This window comes from Triturus cristatus, chromosome 8, assembly GCF_964204655.1.
Source record: "Triturus cristatus chromosome 8, aTriCri1.1, whole genome shotgun sequence".
Taxonomy (NCBI): Eukaryota; Metazoa; Chordata; class Amphibia; order Caudata; family Salamandridae; genus Triturus; species Triturus cristatus.
This window is the reverse complement of record NC_140591.1, coordinates 354,239,435-354,262,193: the sequence shown is the minus strand read 5'-3', so window position 1 is coordinate 354,262,193 and position 22,759 is coordinate 354,239,435. Positions and strand designations below refer to the sequence as shown.

Genomic DNA, 22,759 nt, shown 5'->3' with positions numbered 1-22,759 from the left:
ATTCTATGTCAGGGCCTTATTTAAGCACACCTGGAACTGGATAGCCAGGCACAATGTATTGAGCAGTGAGCAAGCTGGATCCAGGACAGAATGAGCACAATTAAGCAGGCTAGGAGGTTGTATCTCACACAGGTAAAAAACAGCAAACTAAATAAGACAAATATGTTTAGATCTTTACTGATTTTAGGCTGACTTTCGCTTCGGTAAATAGACATTTGATGTGGCATCCATTGAAATGGCGAGGTATGCCACAACGGATGATCAAGGCCTTTTGGTGCTTACAAAAACGCACATTGGCTATAGAGAAATAGATTTGGAAGATATGTGAATGTACTAATGAATTCCCATTAAATTAAACACTGGGTTAAACCAGGAATTTGTAATAGATCCCCTAGTGGTTAGTCAGGGTATATTTAGCAGATTTAAATCTAAATACGCCAAAAACAGAAGATCACATGATTGCAATACTTCTGCTACTGCTGGAACAGGAGATGGGCCTTATTACTTCAAACACAAAATGTAGGGTTATGACTCTTACAGCGCAATTGAAATGCACCTTCCCTATTTAGGACAAACTGCTTGAGCGAGAGTAGACTGGTTTGAGTATCTTGCTATCAGACTAGACTACAAACTGTCATTGTCTTACCACAGTAAGAAATCAGCATTCATACGAAGAAATAAACAGGTGCTGTTGTCCAGTGTAAGGGAAAAATAGACATAATTACACACTTTTATAATAAGAAAACTGATGTAGCAGTTCTCGATGGAGTCGATTAGTGGGTAACGTCTGGTATAAAAAAGCGGAGAATCATGTTTTACTAAATCTCCTTTGATCGAGCCTAGGCTTACCACAAAGCTCATTGAAGTGTAAGTTTAGCCTATATTGCATACTGGACAATATTTAATTACCCTCCATTTTATTTTGGATTTGGCTCCACAACCAATATATACCCGGAACAAATGTATGCCAGGGATCGCTGTAAGAAGTCATGCCGAGATCAAGAAAAGTTTTTGACTATGTTGCGTGGAGAGCCCATTAAAATAGATTGGAGGTAGTAAGCTGTAGACTAATCTCACATTATTAAAAGAAATAACAACCAAGCTCATTAAGAAAAGATAATTATGAGGCAGTTCTGTATATTGCTTGACCAGGCTCTTTATGATATAAACGTCTTGTAAATAACTTCCAGTTTGACTTCTGAATTATAAATTGACAAGATATGGCTCGAAAGCGTGGTACATGGTAGGTGAAATGTACTAGTAGTTCTTAGATTGCGAGCATATCAGAAGCCCTTTAGAGGGCCACATGGCAAGCAGGAACTACTAGGCACAACCATGGGGTTTGTGGCATTCTGCTCCTAATGTCCCGGTGCTCCACCTACTATGTGCCCTGTGTAAATTGGCCAGCACTTGACTCTCAGTGGTAGTGTGGGTCGAGCAGTCAAAGGCTTATCAGGGGGAGGTAAGTGCTAGGCAATATAAGCTCATAACGGGTATATAAGAAATTATTCCAAAAACTAAACCCGTATATGAGTTGAGTTGCACTGGTATGGGCACCCTGCAATAACACATATATTGCTATCTGTATTAATACATTTGAAGACAAAATAAAAAGCCAAACAATAGGACCTCCGAAGCTCTTGTTTGATTGCTAGCTGGAACAATATGAAAAGTGAAATAATAAGATCCGTAAACTATTGGTACGAACAAACCATTGCGCGCGCGCGCACACGCGCGCGCACACACACGCGCGCATTATCCTTGTGAACTTCACCTACAGAATCTACAGGTACAGTAAATGTATCGAATCCAGCATGCATTTACTTTGAAGATAAGGCTTCTCCTTCAATTAAAATATAACAATAGAAATATTTACAACTCAAGCATGCTCCTTCATTAGCTTTAATCGTCTGGATGACCTCACCGCCTGAGCAAAAGAAAAATCAATTATCCCCATCAATCAAACTGGTTTTAGCAAAGGCATGGGAACAACAACTAATATACTTGCCCTGTCCCTACTAGCAGATGGTGCAAATTCAGCAAAACACCCGCTTTTTCTGTGCTTTATTGACTATTCGTCAGCCTTCGATATAATCAACAGCAGCAAACTTTGGCAAAAACTGGAGGGAAAGAAGATTCCATCAGTTCTTTTGAACCAGTAAATACTTCTACACACCAAGACGTGGGTCCAAGTAAAGCTATGAATTGGAAACTTCCTTTCCAGGAACATTCCAACAACCATGGGGCTTAAACAGTGGTGTGTGCTGGCCCTCATGCTCTTCAACGTGCATATGGCCGATCTGTCGACTGAACTTGGCACTTGTAATTCACATGCACCAAGGATGGGAGGGCTCCCACTTTGCAACCTGCTGTACTTAGATGATCTTGTGCTGATAAGCTGAACCCTCATCGGTCTTCAACACCTACTAGATACAACTAGTACATACTCAGCAACCAACGGTCTAATTATCAATTATAATAAAACAAAGGAAAGGCGATTATATCCAAAAAAGACATCCTCCAATTTTCGCTGGCAATTGGCGAACACAACCATAGAAGTAGTTGAAAAATACAAGTACTTGGGAGTTATATTAGACAACAAAGGCACATTTAACACAAAAAAATAAGCGATCAATAGAAGAGGCAACTCAATTGCGGCTGCTTTAAAATCTATTAAACACATAACTGCCGGCCCAAGCCTTATCCCACTGCTACAAGTCTGGCAAGCAAAACTCATTCGGCCATAACTTACGGGAGTCAGTGCCTGAGGTGAAGAGGTGTGGACATCTTAGACAGAATTGTCTCAAGAGCGGCTAGGATGATTTTCAATCTACCTAAGTATGTGTCGCCAGCCCAATTAAGCCAAGAAATAACCCGCAAAGGAGTCTACGTCAAGTGCTGGCATAAGATTAAAAAGGCAGATGAAGGAACACTGAACTCCCACCTTTGGAATGAAATTCACTCAAATGAGGAGTGTCCAGCTTTGAGCTACCTGAAATAATCAGTAGACCGTTTAGGCCTTGAGGATCTCTGGGCGGCCTCAGGGACCCATCAATGTTTTAAACAAGACTGTGAAAAAACTATCCCTACTAGAAGATAAGGCGGTCTCACCGAAAGGCCCCACGGATGGTTCATCGTGCAAAGCTACGTCAAGTCTTGTCCGCTATTCTATCTAGGCGCAGGATTCAACAGGAGGAAGAAAGAAAAATACCTTTGAAAGGGTATTCTACTGTCCCTGCTGCATTTTCCCCCCCTGGAAACGATCTCCAGCCCAGACTCTATGCCGCTTATGCGGGAAAGCTGATGAGTGTCTTACACTTCTTGTGCATCTGCAGAGCAATGCAAGTTGAACGGCGGCAGCTAATGGAGCCCATCTTTCTAAGCAGGGGGAAAAGAACCTGCAGACAAGCAATGAAGGCATGCCTCAAAGTGGAGACATACAGTTATTGTGTCGCTTTGTACGGTTTATGGAAGCGGCAGGGGGAAAAAAACTCTTGCATTAAGTGCCCAGCAATCCTCATCACTGCGACCAAAAGACTCTCCTAGTCCCACCTGTCAGTGAACATCATTTAGCCAGCTCAGCTGCCATTCTGAAGACAGATGTTGGAGCACAACACGCATCAGAAGTACACCACTGTTGGTGTTCTTAAACCATCCGAACATTGGACATTCTTCAGTATTACCCCATTGTTGATGCTTCCAAAATATTTCGAAAATTGTATTGTTGTCCCCTAATAGAGACCCAAATATTAGCTTTTTTTAGTCTTCATGATCCACGTCCATTTCTTTAATTCTTTATAGCTACCTTAAGCAACAGTATCAGTAGACCTCTTGGAAAACCGTTTGTACAAAGAATGGTCAAGAGACCGATTACTGAACCAAATATTTTTATAAAATGAACAAATGTTTTATGATATGTTCTTTCGATTTTTAACGATGAATGTTTTATGATATGCTCTTTCGATCTTTAATCATGAACTTTTGCTGCTATACTTTTTTTTTAATGGAAATTGTAAAGGTTTTTGTTACTTATTTACTTTCAGTGAAATGAAAGAATTAGCATTGTTAGGAGACACCATTGTACACAAGTTCATCAAATAAGTCAGTTGGTCCAGTGTCAAAATACCTCAATACGAGTGTGAGCAACTGAAGGATGCTAATAAAATATTAATCAATACTTGGTTCTTGCTCCATCCAAGAGGCAAACACACAAAGAGAGAAAGTAAAACTGGCACATGCTAACCAATGCGAATCAAGTAAAGGCATATGACGATAAGGCCAACCAATGGTATCAATGGTAAGTAATGAGTGGGCTCTAAGTACCCATTAAGATTAAGTTAACAAAAGATCTTGCCAGCAACAACACATGTGCTGCCTTCAGTGAGACCTAAAAAGTAAAAGGAATACACTATTTAAACAAAAAGTACACAATTGCCTGAAAGTCCTTGGCTCTGACGAAGACCACTTTTTCAGAGGATGTGTACATGGATAAGAATATCATCACATTGAGTCAGGGGTGTCTGCCCCCGGGCAGTAGGGTGAGAGGTGCAGGCAGCGAGTTCCAGGTGTCGGTGTGTCTGCCTTTGGGTAGTAATGACCAATATTCTCATGAGATATATGCCTATTAATCACGGTACAAAAACTGCAATTTCAATCACCCCTATTTTCATCTCATCTTTCTAATGCAAACTTTTTGAAACTTTGCATGTGTGACAAGCCGTCTAGTCTATCTCACTTCATAATTTGAGCAGTGCTTTGGCTGCCATTCAAAGGTCTGAAGTTGTGCAACTTTGTCTGTAGTGGTGTAGGAAATGAGCCACCTAATTAAAGGCTGCCCGAGATATTCACAAATCTAATGGGGCTGTAGTTCAACAGTCGTAAGACCTGGCCTCCACTTGCGGGTTACACAGGTTCTACATGTGAGCATGCTGTACAACAGAACTATCGCTCAGACTGCACATACAGGCTCAGATCTGAGACAACACATCCATCTCTAGTTTCATTTTTCACACTGATGTGTACAATACTGCAGAGCTATCTTTCAGGTTCTTCAGATGAACAGACAGCAGGCATATACTTCAGGACGCACCGATGATACAGTCATTGTGAGAAGTTGACCTGGCATATGCTGTCCACTTGTTATAGTGGGCACCTTGCACCAGTCCAAACAACCCTTATTGATGATAGGTTTAAAGACAACCTTTATTGAAAGCTATACTAGTGGTAGCTATGGAGAGCAGCCTTCAGGCTAAGTCTTGAAGGAGTGTAAAGCAGCTTGGTTTACCAGATTATAACCTCTTGAATTACTAAATGAAAGGAGAACCACACAAGGTATATATATATAAAATATATGTATTTATTTCTAAACACTCTCTACTAATCTCTTTATGAAGTTGGAGAGCAAGGCACACAATAATAGTTATAAAACGACAGTAAATAGCACAATATACAATGGGCCCTAGGGGCGGACCAAACCATATATTAAGAAAGTGGTAGAAGAACCACGACATGATTAGACACAGTGCCTGGAGCACGTACAATCACTGGGACCCCAAGGAACCACCCAAGGTAGTGACACAGGAGACCCACGGGGGACCAGTGCAGTGTGGAATTTTAGAAGTTAAGGGCACTTAGGAGAGGACTTTGAGCAAACCCCTTTAGACTTAGAGGGTTCTAGGGCCAGGACCCACGGGAGCACCGGAGTTCTCAAGTTACCTCACCCAGGGAAGCCGGGTGCATAGGTGTCAAATGGTATCGGGAATCGTCGTTGATTTCAATGGCGATCTGCTGCAAAGTGCTGCTGCCGGGAAGGAGAAAAGTGTCCGGTGTGATCCAAGCCTGGATCGAAGCTCAGAAGAACCTTAAAGCAGAGTGGACAGAGTCTGGGTCACTTGCCAGTGACCAGGGGCACGATAGACGAATGCCCACCGATGTCGGGTGATTCAGGTGCGAAGAGGTGAAGCTTGACTCTGCAGCCACAAGGACTAGGAGGCGTCGAGGACGACCAGGAGCTGAATTCGAGCTGTCCCACGAAGGTTGTCGAGTGCTGCGGTGTTGATTGGACCCAACAAGCCTTGGCAACAGCAACCCACGCAGGAAGAGAAAAGATGTTTCGGTGCGAACCAGCAAGGTCCTGGGGACTCCCCAAGCGATGGAGAGTCAGGGCACGTCTGGAGCAACCAGGTAAGCTCCATTAAAGTTAAAGTTGCCTTCGCAGGGACCCACCAGTCGACGGACCAGGGATCGCGAAGGGACCTTGTGAGAAAACACAAAGGGCCAGCTTACGGAACACTCGTGGAGTGTAGGCGGGCAATCTTCGGTGCAAATGCTGCTCGGGTTCAGGGCTACAAGTAACCCAAAGCTCAGCTGTAGGAGTCGTTGGAAAGCTGATGCTTCTGCAAATGGTCACGGTATCCAGGGGTTCGGGTTGCACGGTCTTCCACGAGGGATACAGGCCTCAGAATTGCTGAGTGCACAGATCGACCTCAGAGACCACAGAAACCCACTTCCTGTGTTGCAAAATTCCTCGGAGTCCGGCGGGAGCTTCGGAGATGCAAACCAGACAGATGCGTCTTTGGTCCTTGCCTTGCAGGGGAGTAACTGCTTTACTCCAAGGGAGATTCTTCAGTAATCTAGTTCAATGTAGATCGTCGAAGTTCCAGGATTCAGTATCAGAGTTTCGTCCAGGTGTAATCTAAAGTCCTGTAGCCAGGGATTCCTATCTTACACCCAAGGAAAGGGTGGGACAAACTCTAGGGACCCACCTATGGGAGGGTCAGGAAAGAGGGGTGGCTACACCCATTTCCTTTGTCCAGTTTCGGACCAGAGCAGGGGCTGGTAACCCCTGCAACCGGTTTGAGCTGGACTATACACAGGGACACCACATGTGCCTCCAGTGCTGACTTCAAAGCACTCTTGGAGTGCACCCACCCAGCCCCAATACACTAAAGCCTGTCTGGGAGGTGGTGACACCTCCCTGTGACAGGAAACCTATTGTCCAGGCCTCCCCTGCCGGAGTTTCGTCCAGCAGCAGGGGGGCAGACTCGTGTCTGTGGCTGGCAGCATCCAGTCTGTGATGCCAGGGCTCTGTTAGCTGGTACCGGGTATACCGGTGCTGTCATGTCTCTCCCTCTAGAAGGGTGGGATCATACTCCCACACCAGTTACTGGTGTGAGGGGTATGATTCCAAGGTGTTTGACACCAAACATGACATGTTTCCGTGCAGCCATTCCAAAGTTAGCCTTTACCGTTTGGTTATAATGCACTTAAGAGTATATGGTTTGGCTGCATCACAAACAACCCTGGAATAAAGGTTACGAAGGCTGCAGAGGGGCTCTGCTCATACATGGGCACCCTCTCACATAAAACCCAGCACCCTGCCTTCAGGATTAGTAAGGCCTGCCATAGGGGTGACTGATAGGTTTATATGTGCAGTGATATGGTGAGATATAGTGAACCTATATCTCAGTAAGTGGTGCCTGCACTACCTTACCCAAACTGCAGTAGCAGGCCTGTGGTGTCATTTTGGAAGGCTTCCCTGGGGTGGCATAATACATGCTGCAGCCCCTGATAGGCCTCTGGGGTACCTATGCCCAGGGTACATAGTAAACCATGTACTAGGGACTTATAAGGGTACCTCAGAATCCAATCTGGAGTGTACCTAAAGTACTGGTAATCAATTTAGAGCTTAAGCAGCAAGGCTGGGGTCCTGGTTAGCAGGGCCCCAGCCAGACTAAAGTCGTAAAACAGCGAAAGATCAGCAAAAAGTGGGGGGTAACTATAAGAAGCAGATCCTACTCTCCTACACAACCCACCCCCAAACGTGAGGACATTAAACTAACCTTGACCAGTTGAGTCTTCATGTACTAAGTGGAAATATCTGGAGAGTCCCTCTGCATTGGCATGGTTACTCCCAGGTCTATGTTCCACTGTATAGTCCATCCCCTGTAGGGAAATGGACCACCTCAAAAGTTTGGGGTTTTCACCCTTCATTTGTTTTAGCCATCAGAGGGACTTATGGTCTGTCTGAACAATGAAGTGAGTGCCAAACAAGTATGGCCTCAACTTCTTCAGAGCCCAAACCACAGCAAAGGCCTTCCTCTCAATGGCTGACCAACGTTTCTCTCTGGGGGTCAGCCTTCTGCTAATAAAAGCTACTGGCTGATCCTGACCATCATTCAATTGTGATAACACAGCCCCAACCCCCCAACTCAGATGCATCTGTTTGAACAATGAATTCTTTGGAGTAGTTAGGACTTTGCAGAATGGGAGCAGTGCACATGGCCTGTTTTAGGTCATCAAATGCCTTTTGAAAGCTGACTGTCCACTGAACTTTCTTGGGCATTTTCTTAGAAGTAAGGTCATTCAATGGGGTCACTACAGATCCATAAACTTTCACAAATCTTCTGTAGTACCCAGTCAGGCCCAAGAAAGTTCTGACCTGAGTCTGGGTGGTTGGAGTAACCCAGTCAATTATGGTCAGGATTTTGCCTTGCAATGGTTGAACCTGGCCTCCGCCCACAAGGTGGCCCAGGTACACAACCTGACTCTGCCCTATCTGGCACTTAGTTGCCTTGATAGTTAGGCCTGCTTTTTGCAGGGCCTCCAAAACATTTCTCAGGTGGACCAGGTGATCCTCCCAGGTGGAGCTAAAGACAGCAATATCATCTAGATTTGCTGCACTATAGGCTTCCAGGCCTGTAAGGACTTTATTCACCAACCTTTGGAAAGTGGCAGGTGCATTTTTCAAACCAAAGGGCATCACCATAAATTGGTAATGCCCACTAGGGGTAGAAAATGCTGTCTTAGGCTTTGCATCATCAGCTAGTCTGATCTGCCAGTAGCCAGCTGTCAAGTCAAATGTGCTCAGAAACTTGGCTGAGGCGAAAGTATCTATAAGCTCATCTGCCCTTGGGATTGGATGGGCATCAGTCCTAGTGACTGCATGGAGACCCCTGTAGTCTACACACAACCTCATCCCTCTCTTGCCATCTTTGGTGTGAAGTTTGGGCACTAAGACCACTGGACTAGCCCAAGGGCTATCTGAGGGTTCAAAGACTCCCAATTCCAACATCTTCTGGACTTCAGCCCTGACATGATCAGGTTGCCTGTAAATCTTATTTTTAACAGGCAGACTGTCCTCAGTGTCCACTTCATGAGTGCACCAGGTAGTCTGACTTGGAGTCAATGAAAACATATGTCTAAACTGGCTGAGAACTTTTCTGCAGTCAGTTTGTTGCTGGACAATGAGGCTGTCTGCCAAGGTTACACCATCTACTGATCAATCATCAGAGTTCTGAGAGAGCAGGTCAGGGAGTGGGTCACTCTCTTCCTCCTGTCCCTCATCAGTTGCCACGAGCAAGCCCAGGTCAGCCCAGTCGACATATGGCTTGAGCCTGTTAACATGGAGCACCCTACGGGGGCTCCTGGGAGTTCCTAGGTCCACCAGGTAGGTGACCTTTCCCTTCTGCTCAAGTATTGTATGGGGGCCACTCCACTTATCTTGGAGGGCTGCTGGCGCCACAGGCTCCAACACCCTTACTTTCTGCCCTGGCTGGTAAACAGTCAGCACAGCCTTTTGGTCATGATAGGCCTTTTGCATTTCCTGGCTAGCCTCAAGGTTTTTAGTTGCCTTGTTCATGTACTTAGCCATCCTGGATGCGGAGACCAAGCACATAGTCCGCAATATCCTGTTTAGGGGATTGAGAGGTAACTCCCATCCCTCCTTCACCAGGCACAATGGACCCCTAACTGGATGTACAAACAGAAGCTCAAATGGGCTGTAACCAACCCCCTTCTGTGGAACCTCTCTGTAGGCAAATAGAAGGCAGGGCAAAAGTATGTCCCATTTACACCTAAGCTTTTCTAGGAGACCTTTAATCATGCCCTTTAGGGTTTTGTTGAACCTTTCAACTAACTCATTGCATTGTGGGTGATAAGTAGGCCTGGGCGAAAATTTCGTTCCGTTCGCGGAAATTGCGATAATTTGACATTTTCGCGTTCCGCGGAGAGCGCGAAAAAGGTCAAAATTTCCGCTTTACGCAGCTTGGCGATAATTTGTTTCTTGCTCGCGCTGTAAAATAATACATTCTCGCGCGAGCGCGATCGCCTTACCTGAATCCCTGCGTTCGCCGACAAGTTTTCTTGATCCGGTCGCGTTCTCCATGAGATGTTGGATTGTTTTTAGCCATTTGCGCTGTCTCGCGACAGTTTGCGCCCGCAGTGACGTCATGCGTCGCGTGATCACGTCTTTCTTCTCACGATCATGCACCGCGAGACAACTCAAAACAAGATGGTCGCGCCCGCAAGCAACCACATGGGTAAGTTGGCGACCCGCAACCATGCAGAAAATCTCGCGAACATGCGGGAAAAAAAATTCCGCATCTTCGCGATATTTCCGCTTGTTTGCGATAATTTTAAACATTTTCGCGATAATTTGCGAAAGTGGATTTCGCAAATTCCGCCCACCCCTAGTGATAAGGGGTGGTAAATTTGTAATTTACCCCACACTCCTTCCACATTGCTGTTAAGTAACTAGACATGAAGTTTGCACCCCTGTCTGATACTATCTTCTTAGGAAAAGATTCCAAGTAGGGCCCTTGCCACCACAGGAGCTGTAGTGGTCCTAAGGGGATTGGCTTCTGGGTACCTAGTGGCATGATCCACCACCACCAGTATAAATCTGTGCCCAGATGCTGTCTGAGGATCCATGGGACCAACTATGTCAATCCCAACCCTCTCAAAGGGAACCCCCACCACAGGTAGTTGTATCAGGGGGGCCTTTGTTGTACCACCTGCCTTCCCACTGGCTTGACAGGTGACACAGGAGAGATAAAACTCATTGGTGTCTTCAGACATGTGGGGCCATTGAAAGTGAGGGACAACTCTGTCCCAAGTCTTGTTTTGGCCCAGGTGTCCTGCTAAGGGAACATCATGGGCTAGTGTCAAGAGGAAGCCCCTGAACTTCAGAGGTATAACCAACCTCCTGGAGGCACCAGACTTGGGGTCTCTACTCTCTGAGTACAGCAGTCCATCATCCCAATATATCTAATGGGTTCCACTAGCATTCCCAGCAGCCTCATCAGCAGCTTGCTTTCTGAGGGGTTCAAGTGAAGGGCAGCTCAGGTGCTCCTGGCTCAGTTCTGCCATGGAAGGGTCCCCTGTCCCCAAGAACTCAACCTGGTCGGGTTCAAGCTCATTTTGACAGTTCCTTCTTCGGGCCTGAAATCATCTCCCTCAAGAGACTGATCTGCTTCCTGAGCCAGGGGGAAGACACTGCCTTTCCCCTGCTGCTCCTTTTCTTGGGAGGCACCTGGTCCATTCTTCCAGGATCCAGGGCCTGTTCAGTTTTTTACATTTTTGACTGTGACCTGGTCACAGCAAACACATGTGCAGGGATTCCCAACATTTCTGCATGAGTCCTGAGCTCCACTTCAGCTCAAGCTGAAGTTTCCAAATCATTACCAAGCAAGCTTTCAACCGGGAGGTCTGCACTTACCACAACTTTCTTAAGGCCAGTTACCACTCCCCAGGAGAAATTAACAACTGCCAAGGAATGGTCTGTCCTGACATTGCTAGCATTGGTCAAGGGTACATTTCACCAAGCATGATATGCTGAGGAGCCACAAGATCTTTTGTCACCATTGTGACACTTGCTCCTGTGTCCCTGAATGCCAAAGCCTCTTTTCCATTGAATAAAGGCTGCTGTCTGTATTTGCCCAGAGATTACTGGGACTCACAAAGGAGGACATACCCATGCCTCCATCACAGATCAGTACAGCCCGAGTTGGAACTCTGACTAGGCCAGAGGCCACCTCAGAACCCATGGTTAACCCTACTACACCCTTATTCTAAGTACCACCACTTGAAGCTGAACTAGGGGGAACAGTTGCCTTAGGGGCAATGGTGGCTGGAGTTGAGTCTTTGGACTTAGTACAATCACTTGTCCAATGGGTTTTCTGTTTACAGATTTTACACCATGGTTTCTTTTGGCCTTTTCCCTTATTAGATTGGGACTCCCCACCAGATGCAGATTTTTGGGGCCCTTGAGAAGACTTCTGGTCTTTACCCTTGTCAGAGTTTTTGGAATCCTGCTTCTTGGAGTCACCACCTTGATTCTGAACCTTCTGCCTCACCTTGGTTCTGACCCATTTGTCTGCCGTCTGACCCAATTCTTGGGGAGAGGTCAGATCAGAGTCCACCAGGTACTGAGGCAACAGCTGATTTTGACAACTTTGCACAGGTCAGGTATGGAAGGACGGGTGCGCTGACATCTAAATTCCCAGTTCGTAGAGGGGTCAGACAGGGTTGTGTCCTTGCCCCGACCCTGTTCTGCCTCTACGTTAACAATGTAATTGCATATCTTGACAAGGTTCATGATAATGACGCCCCGTCTTTGGCCGGCAGGAGGGTACCGGCCATTATGTTCGCGGACGATACCCTCCTGCTGTCCAAATCCCCGATGGGGATACAACGGATTTTAGATGGCTTTGGTCTTTTCTGTAGCCAATATGGCTTGGAAATAAACACAGGGAAGACCAAATTTATGATATTCAACCCCTCAGCCAAAACCAGACCTAATCCATCCCTGAGTTCAGTTACACTGGAGAGAGTAAAAACCTTTCAGTACCTAGGGGTAACGCTGCATGAGAACCTATCATGGGAACCTCACGTAGCAATCAGTCGTATGAAACTCGCACAACTGTCTGGGGGAATTTTGAAGGTAGCAAATTCCTCCACCTACAAACCAATTAGCCCGGCAGTTGTAATGTACAAGTCACAAGCTAAAGCAGCCGCATCCTACGGTGGAGAACTCTGGGGCTACAAGGCGGGTACAGGAATTATTAATGCAGAAAACAATTTTTTAAGGCGTCTCCTGGCCCTCCCCCGAGGCACACCCCTTCTTCCTCTAAGAATGGATATGGGTTTACCCTCTATAAAAGAGGACCTGGAACTTATGCCACTAAGGTTCTGGCATAGGCTCTGGTCCACTGTTGAGCTTCTACACTATAGGCAAGAGCTTGCACATGTCATGAATCTGAACTCCTGCGACAAAATTACCTGGCTAGCCTCGATAAAGAAAGAACTCTACAGGTTGGGACTCCACGAACTATGGGACTCGCCAGAGCAAGGTTGCCTTGGGGTCTCCCGCAAACGCCTTGTGGGTATATATAGGGAACAACGTTATGCCTCCCTGGTCTCGGCATCTAACAAAGGGTCCTTGACTGACCGATTTCTGACTTTCAAGGACCATTATCAGTTTGAGGGATTTATGGACATTATTTTTCCCATTCTATCTAGAAAACTGTTTATACAATGGAGGCTAGGGACTCTCCCTATTAAAACTTTTACCCACAACTGGACAATAAAGAATGATAAAATCTGTCCAGGGTGCTGCAACCATGATGAGGTAGAAACCCACATTCTGTTCTTTTGCCCAGCATACAATAGACCAAGAAGATACTGGCTAGTCCCACTATGCAGAAATCTGGGCATTAGGAGTCATCAGCAGGTGTACAGAATACTGAAAACGAACACTGATCCGCATATAGTGTTTGCAGTTGCAAAATTTCTAACGGCTATGTGGCATATAAGGTCTAACATAAATAAGAACTGTGTTGTTTAATGAATTCCATTTTCCAGACGCCCGTAACATTTGTACATTGATTTTACTGCTTTTATCATGTTTGCATTTTTAGTGATGTTTTAAATGTCTCGTGTGATTCTATCTTTTATGGCCTAATTGGCCGAAATAAAGAAATTTTGGATTGGATTGGAATTATTAAGGATCTGCTCCCTCATTATCAAACTGTATAATCCTTTAAAATCACACACTTTACTGCCAAGTAACCAGCCCTCCAGAGCCTTAGTATCACAATCTACAAAGTCAACCCAGTCTTGAGTCTGTGCCTTTTGGGTATCTCTGAACTTCAACCTGTACTGTTCAGTGGTTAGGCCAAACCCATCTATCCGTGTACTCTTCAAGACTGTGTAATTGTCAGCATCCTCTTCTCTAACAGTGAGGAGCTTGTCTCTACCTTTGTCTGCAAAGGAGAGCCACAAGCTTGCTGCCCACTGCCCCTGAGGGACCCTCTGTACTTGACAGGCCCTTTCCAGGGCAGTTATCCATTAGTGGATGTCATCCCCACTCTGGTAGGGAGGGACAATCTTGTTCAGGTTCCTATGGTCATGAGTATACTCTCTACCTCTAGGGACACTGTTGCTGCCACCATGGGGCTCTAGCCCCCATCTATGTGAAGCTCTCTGGAGCTCCAGGGATTCCCTATCCAATGCTAACTGTTCTCTCTTGATCCTAAGCTTAGCTTCCTCAAATTGGATCAGTCTGCATTTTCTCTCATACGAGGACTCCCTCTACTGAGGAAAAATGGTCCTATGAGAGACAGAGGTCCCTCCAGATGCACCAGAGTAATTAGACTCCTGTGAAGGAGATCTTGGTCTTCTGGGCACACCACCAACCCTTCCAGGTGGGGTATAGAGGGGGCCACTGAGGCCTTCCTCACCACCTTCAGGATGGATTGGATTTTCCAGGTTAGAATCATCTTGATCCTCCTGGTCAGCTTCAGATTCTAGGTCATAGGGGTTTTCACCTCTTGGCCTGTCTGGTTGGGCTTTTCCCGGTCTTCAATTTCCTTGAGGCACACATAGTTCTCAATTCTTGGTATGTAACATTGTCATACTTAGTTGGGAGAGGCCCACTGGCTTCTGCCCTTGAAGACACAACTAGCGTGGTGTGGTGTATGCACCTACCTACTCTAGTGGGGCCTAATAAACTCTCTTGAGTTGTAGAAAGTGTGTGCTAAGCCCTTGACACACAACTCTAAGTTTAGTAGAACTTACTGTATTCTAAACTTGATTTATATGTACCTACAGTACCTATAGTGGTTTTCAGTTAGTCACTCAAAGAGATTATCTGGTAAAGCAATAGCAAGCTTGAATCCAACCTCTGCACACCAATGTGAAGTAGGCCTGGCATATGCTGTCCACTAGTTATAGTGGGCACCTTGCACCAGTCCAAACAACCCTTATTGATGATAGGTTTAAAGACAACCTTTATTGAAAGCTATCCTAGTGGTAGCTATGGAGAGCAGCCTTCAGGCTAAGTCTTGAAGGAGTGTAAAGAAGCTTGGTTTACCAGATTATAACCTCTTGAATTACTAAATGAAAGGAGAACCACACAAGGTATATATATATATATATATAAAATATATGTATTTATTTCCAACCACTCTCTTCTAACCTCTTTATGAAGTTAGAGAGCAAGGCACACAATAATACATTTCTAAAACGACAGTAAATAGCACAATATACAATGGGCCCTAGGGGCGGACCAAACCATATAATAAGAAAGTGGTACAAGAACCACGACTTGACTAGACACAGTGCCTAGAGCACGTAGAATCACTGGGACCCCAAGGAACCACCCATGGTAGTGACACAGGAGACCCACGGGGGACGCGTGCAGCGTGGAAGTTTAGAAGTTAAGGACACTTAGGAGAGGACTTTGAGCAAACCCCTTTATATTTCCGTGTCATTCCGTTTTTATCACTCCAAATTCGGATTACATATTTCCGCGGTTTCCTTTTCCCTTTTTTTGAGTTTTTTCGTTCTAGTGCCCCCGTACTACTTAGGTGACGCTCACCCTTTTACCGTAATGAGGTTAGCGCACTAGCCCTGTTCGTAACCTCTTTCTTTCTTACAATTCCGTTTTCCATTATTCCTGAATCCTGGTAGTGACTACCTTCCGCCTGAGCGTTTACGCTCGAGTCCTCCCCTGCGCTTTTTTCATTACAGTACTTCCGCTCCCTACGCCTTTTCCACTACACTGGATTTCTAGACGCGACGACTCTTTGCCTTTCACTCGGGAGCTGAGGTAAGTCTACTGCACACACGCCATATACTTTCCTGCACGCCCCACTCTTTAGACCCCTTTTTGATATCCATCTTTCTCCACAGGACTCCCGATCCCACGGACCGACACGTCCGTTTTATTCGTGTTTTCAGATTACTTCTGAAACACCTAGGAAGGACGACTCTTTCCTTCCTACCTGTCCTCATTGTCTGATGAACCCGGGTCCGTACCGGGTTGGAATTATCACCGGTACTGCGGTGAGTGCTTATCCCTTCCGCGTACACTCACCACATACTTTTAATTCTGTCTCCACTGGTGTGCCTAGCTTTCTTTTAAAACCTCATTTTGTCTCATTTTTTAGACTCATGCACCACGATTTTCATTATTACAGGTGCTTTTTTTCTGATCACTTCGTCTCGTCCACATGCCACGGGTAGACCCCTGACATCTGTTCTGGTTTATTGTCAAGACAACAGGGTTCTTTGCGTTGTAGCTGTTTAATAGTAGTGCATTACTATCCCCTTTTTGTCTTACGGTTTTCATCACGACCAGCTGGAATTGCCTTACTTCACCATTATAGCGCTCTTTGTTTATTGATAATCTGATTCTGAGCTTTTCGTTTCTCTACTCGCTTTTTAATTTATTTTGGCATGCAGAATGTACCGAAATATGTTTTACAGTCACCATGGATGCACGCACCCACATTTTAATGCACATGTTACATAATACTTGATTTGTGTGTTTTTAGACACTTCCTTTATGCTAGACACTTCCATGAAGGCGTGATTCATTGATGGTCCACATGTTAATATAATCCTCTTTTTCGTTTCAAAGTCACTACAATTTTATGTGGTGATGCCACGTTACGTTTCTCTTTGTGTGCAGTGGAGTTACAATTATGTACGTTTTACACAATAGGGTATCCACAAGATCAGGGGTGTTCCTACGCTTTCAAGTCGCTTTCATTTTTGTCTCCTATTTCATGCGCCATTCGGCTTTGATTTTGTCTTAATTTCTGCTTTTATTTTCTGTTTTTGTATAACACCTTATGCTTTGTGTCCTTCCCAGCCCTGAAGAGTCACAATTGTACCACGTTGTGACGAAACACGTGTCGGCTGGCTTTTCAATTCTGTATTTTTTTTTTTTTTTTAAACCGTTTATTACAAAATTAAAAAAATATACAAAGATGGGCCTACAACCTTCAGGCCGGCCGCTAGCAAGCAAAAGGAGCATGTGATACAAACAATAGCGCGCATGCCGCGGCAAAGGGAAATGCACAGGAGTTAGAAGCGGCGGTAGCCACGCCATCCGGACCCCACATAACGGTTTCATTTTAATATAAATAACAACAAAAAACAAATCCACAAGTTCAATTCTGTATTTGATTTGGTTTGATATATAAATATCTTCAGAAAGATTCTCCTGATGTCAACCTTCATATTTCTTTTTGCACAAAGAACACTTGATTAACGGTTTCTACACTGGAACCATCAAACTAAAAACGTGTGCACAGGACTTTTTTCCAATTTCTACAGTGTGAGCCCTGACCTACACACTCACAGGGGTTGTTTTGGGTTTCTTTTCCCCTGACCTGGCAGCACCGTACTCATTTGTCACATCTGTAATATCGATTGCGTACCTGCTTGAGCGCCATTTCTTCCTGTCCTCAATCTAAACCCTCCACCGAACCAGTTGACTAGACACAGTGCCTAGAGCACGTAGAATCGCTGAGACCCCAAGGAACCACCCAAGGTAGTGACACAGGAGACCCACGGGGGACTTGTGCTGTGTGAGAAGACAGGCGAGAACCCCGTACTATTCTATGGGAAAGTCGCGGTTGGAATTTTAGAAGTTAAGGACACTTAGGAGAGGACATTGAGCAAACCTCTTTAGACTTAGAGGGTTCAAGAGCCAGCACCCATGGGAGCACCGGAGTTACCTCACCCAGGGAAGCCGGGTGCATAAGTGTCAAATGGTGTTGGGAATCATTGTTGATGTCAATGGTGATCTGCTGCAAACTGCTGCTGCCGGGAAGGAGAAAAGTGTCCGGTGTGATCGAAGCCTGGATCGAAGATCAGAAGAACCTGAAAGCAGAGGGGACAGAGTCAGGGTCACTTGCCACTGACCAGGGGCACGATAGACAAATGCCCACCGATGTCGGGTGATTCAGGTGCGAAGAGGTGAAGCTTGACTCTGCAGCCACGAGGACCAGGAGGCGTCAAGGACGACCAGGAGCTGGATTTGAGCTGTCCCACGAAGGATGTCGAGTGCTGCGGTGTTGGGATTGGACCCAACAAGCCTTGGCAACAGCAACCCATGAAGGAAGAGAAAAGATGCTTTGGTGCGGACCAGCAAGGTCCTGGGGACTCCCCAAGCAATGGAGAGTCAGGGCATGTCTGGAGCAACCAGGTAAGCCCAATTAAAGTTAAAGTTGCCTTCGCAGGTACCCACCAGTCGATGGACCAGGAATCGCGAAGGGACCTCGAGAGAAAACACAAAGGGCCAGCTTACAGAACACTTGTGCAGTGTAGGTGGGCAATCTTGGGTGCAAATGCTGCTCGGGGTCAGGGCTACAAGTAACCCAACGCTCAGCTGTAGGAGTCGTTGGAAAGCTGATGCTTCTGCAAATGGTTGCCGTGTCCAGGGGTTCAGGTTGCACGTTCTTCCATGAGGGATACAGGCCTCAGAATTGCTGAGTGCACAGATAGACCTCAGAGACCACGGAAACCCACTTCCTGTGTTGCAAAATTCCTCGGAGTCCGGCGGGAGCTTCGGAGATGCAAACCGGACAGATGTGTCTTTGGTGTTTGCCTTGCAGAGTAACTCCTTTACTCCAAGGGAGATTCTTCAGTCATCTAGTTCAATGTAGATCGTCGAAGTTCCAGGATTCAATATCAGAGTTTCGTTCAGGTGTAATCTAAAGTCATGTAGCCAGGGATTCCTATCTTATACCAAAGGAAGGGGTGGGACAAATTCTAGGGACCCACCTATGGGAGGGTCAGGAAAGAGGGGTGGCTACACCCATTTCCTTTGTCCAGTTTCGCGCCAGAGCAGGGGCTGGAGCTGGACTATGCACAGGGACACCGAATCTGCCCCCCAGTGCTGACTTCAAAGCACTCTTGGAGTGCACCCACCCAGGCCCAATACACTAAAGCCTGTCTGGGAGGTGGTGACACCTCCCTGTGACAGGAAACCTTTTGCCCAGGCCTCCCCTGCCGGAGTTTCGTCCAGCAGCAGGAGGGCAGACTCGTGTCTGTGGCTGGCAGCATCCATTTTGTGATGCCAGGGCTCTGTTAGCTGGTACCGGGTATACCGGTGCTGTCATGTCTCTCCCTCTAGAAGGGTGGGATCATACTCCCACACCAGTTACTGATGTGGGGGTATGATTCCAAGGTGTTTGACACCAAACATGACATGTTTCCGTGCAGCCATTCCAAAGTTAGCCTTTACCGTTTGGTTATAATGCACTTAAGAATATATGGTTTGGCTGCATCACAAACAACCCCGGAATAAAGGTTCCGAAGGCTGCAGAGGGGCTCTGCTCATGCATGGGCACCCTCTCACATAAAACCCAGCACCCTGACTTCAGGATTAGTAAGGCCTGCCAATAGGGGTGACTGATAGGTTTATATGTGCAGTGATATGGTGAGATATAGTGAACCTATATCTCAGTAAGGGGTGCCTGTACCACTTTAACCAGGCTGCAGTAGCAGGCCTGTGGTGTCATTTTGGAAGGCTTCCCAGGAGTGGCATAATACATGCTGCAGCCCCTGGTAGGCCTCTGGGGTACCTATGCCCTGGGTACATAGTATACCATATACTAGGGACTTATAAGGGTACTCCAGAATCCAATCTGGAGTGTACCTAAAGTACTGGTAATCAATTTAGAGAGGAAGCAGCTAGGCTGGGGTCTTGGTTAGCAGGGCCCAAGCCAGACTAAAGTCGAAAAACAGTGAAACGTCAACAAAAAGTGGGGGGTAACTATAAGAAGCAGATCCTACTCTCCTACAGTCATTCTCCTGGTAGAATTTGTTTTTTTCAAAATGATCATAATATATATTTTTTATATATTGACAACGTGTTTATGGATGACATTTATCTTCACAAGCTTATCAGACTCTGGACTGTGATGGATGCCTCAAACCACCTGTGAAATAAACCCAGACATCCGAAGGCCTAGTAGTGCTATACCAACGGCAGATTGTATTGGAACCCTTCTGTGGTGGATGCTGGGAGGACTAGGACGTCTGCATACACTAAGTATTATATTTCTGAGTTGTTTGACCTTAAATTACTCTCACAAGGTACTATTACCAGTAACAACAGACAACACGTGGTATTCCCAGGTTCAATGCCATAGTGATAACTTCTGGCTGTAACGCGTACTGTAAGACAGGCATCAAAGCAGGACGGACTGATGCCAGTGTCCGACTGACGATGTAAATAACATCAATTTAAATTTAGAGTTTTTAAAATGACCTTACCTGAATTCAATGTATGTGCATTTGCTGACATGAATAGCTTGAAAATGTGAGTCTGACCTGGCTCTGGATATTAGGAAGAAGTTAGACAGAAACTAAAAGGATACATTTCAGGCATTTGGTTCTCTAATTAGTCACATTGTATACTTATAAAGAAATCCAGCTTACAGAACGTGTCACAGTCTTGTGTTCCTTTTGCAAAAAAAAGTCTGAATACGCAACACAGCTTTGCGCTTTCACTGAGTGGGACCCCATGCTTCAGCTATTAGAGAATGCATGCAAATCAATTTTACAGGCCTGGTACAAGTAGCACCTTTGAATGTGATTTAGAAATATGATAATGTTTTTCTAGATATAAATAACAAAACACGGAGTGCATCAGTGGTTCCTTTTGGCATAATTTCACTAAACCTTTTCATCACTCGGCTTAACCTGTAGTTACGAATAGTCCCATTAAGAGTATCAACGTGTTTCTTACTGGATTACTCACCCAACCTGGCCCTCCCAGTTCCATGCCCTTAGAAAAAGATTCATACTACTACAGTGCCACTAGGGCCCTCCCTACATATTGGTCCGGTAAAAGCAATTCCTCGAGTTTATAAACTGTAGTAATTCACACAGGGATTTCGGCTTCTGAAATCTACCTGTGAAACGCCCGGATGCAGAAACTTCACTTCCCTTAAAATTGCAATTCCTGTTAACTTACCACCATTACATTCAGTGGGACCCCAGTCACGGAAATTTCAGGAGCACGGAGAGAAAGGAGATTTCCTTGGGACACTGGCAAAGGGTACCACAATAGTGCAAGCACACACAAAGTCCTACTAATTCATATTCAATGAACTCTAAATCACTTCAATGATAGAGTCTTTACCTGCACAGTGTTTCTCAGTTTGCTAACTTCCTCTTGAAGGTAGCCGTCCTTCGGGTTTGCTGAGATTAGGGAAAGTTCTCCTGCAAACAATGTAGGGATACTCAATTCGCAGTTTGACCTCAGCTGAAGGTTACTAGCAGCAATCAGTGTATGCGGCTTTATGACATCTTCGAGCGCCAGCAGGCATAAATCTGTCCAGAATTTTACTGCAATCAAATTGTGATTTTCATCCGACAAATAAACATATGGGGGCAAACCTGAAAAGCAAAACGTCATTATTAACTGACTTGCAAAAAATATACAAATGCAGTTTTTTAATCTACTACCGCAGCGAAAAGCGACATAAAGGGTAATCAGTTGTAAGGTTCGCAACAATGCTTCTACAAGAGCTTGTATCACATATTAGGAAAAGGGACAGGAATGGCAGTAAGGATTACAATTTAGAAAGCTGGTAACCGGCTTGAGTATTAATCTAATCCTCATGGTGTGCTTGGCCACCTCCATTGAGGATAGTTGCATCAATACTAACTTGCCACCAATTTGTGTTAGCTGGTTAGGTCACAGAGGTAGACAACAGCTCAAATACTGTATCCAATGCAGATCTGATCCTATCTCCAGCCTGAAGACCAGTTGTAGTGCAACAGTGAACACTGTTTGGTACTGCCGGGCCTGCTGGTTGCGAGGCAGACTTAACATGGACTTCTAAGGCAGTGTCCTGGAGAATGCAATGGGCGTGGCCTCAAGATACTTCTCTAGTTGTGACACGCAAGGTGTGTCCAGAGATCAACTCATGCTGATTGAAAAAACATAAAACTGTAGTGCAAATATACAGATGCTGTTACGACATTACCGACGGAACATCCTTGCACTTGTAGTCCACTCCTTAAATGTCCTTGCATGTTTTACAGTCTCGAAAATGTCTAGCTGAGACAGTCACAGAAATTGATTTAACCTGCTATGTAAATCAAAATACTGAAAAGATTATTTTTGTACACTACTGAAATATTACTTTACAGACGTTTCAAATTATATTGAATGTTTTTTTTTTTTTTAAAGGAGAGATCAAGTCATGGTGATGAATGAATTGCCACAGCTCTATTACTCCAGCCGGTCTTTTGACCAACTTAAGTGAGGCTAAAACTTACTGCTTGATGGGAGGCTGGTTCCATTGATATACGGGTTCTCAGCCGAAGAACAGTCTCGTAGCTGGTGTTGGCTGTTATGTCACCACTGTGCGTCGTATAGCGTTTGTTAGTGTTATGGGTATAAAGTCAGCACTCTAGTTGTTTTCACAACTCTTGGAGTCTTTCTTCAATGTGAATGACCCAACTAATTTTATGGTAGACATGGTATGGTTCAATTTTGCGTTGCAGGAATCGTTCTAGTGCACCCGCAGCAGGAACATCCCTAGGACCAGAAGAGTTTGTTGTAAAGCGTGTATAGCAAATGTCACACGAGTCACATGTTAGTTACCATACACTAATCCCAATCCGCTAATCTGAGTGCATCCCACCATCTGAAATCCATTAACATTTT

The 22,759-nt window shown here is 45.3% G+C and overlaps 1 protein-coding gene across 4 annotated transcripts in view; it reads right to left on the bottom strand.

Annotated features, from left to right (window-relative positions):
* BRCA2 (BRCA2 DNA repair associated) overlaps nt 1-22,759 on the bottom strand; it is a 740,135-nt gene that overhangs the window by 98,847 nt on the left and 618,529 nt on the right. For all 4 annotated transcript variants that reach the window (XM_085621674.1, XM_085621677.1, XM_085621676.1 and 1 more), the window contains exon 26: nt 21,224-21,480. In XM_085621674.1, the coding sequence (XP_085477800.1) occupies nt 21,224-21,480 (257 nt within the window). The remainder of the gene's footprint in view (nt 1-21,223; nt 21,481-22,759) is intronic.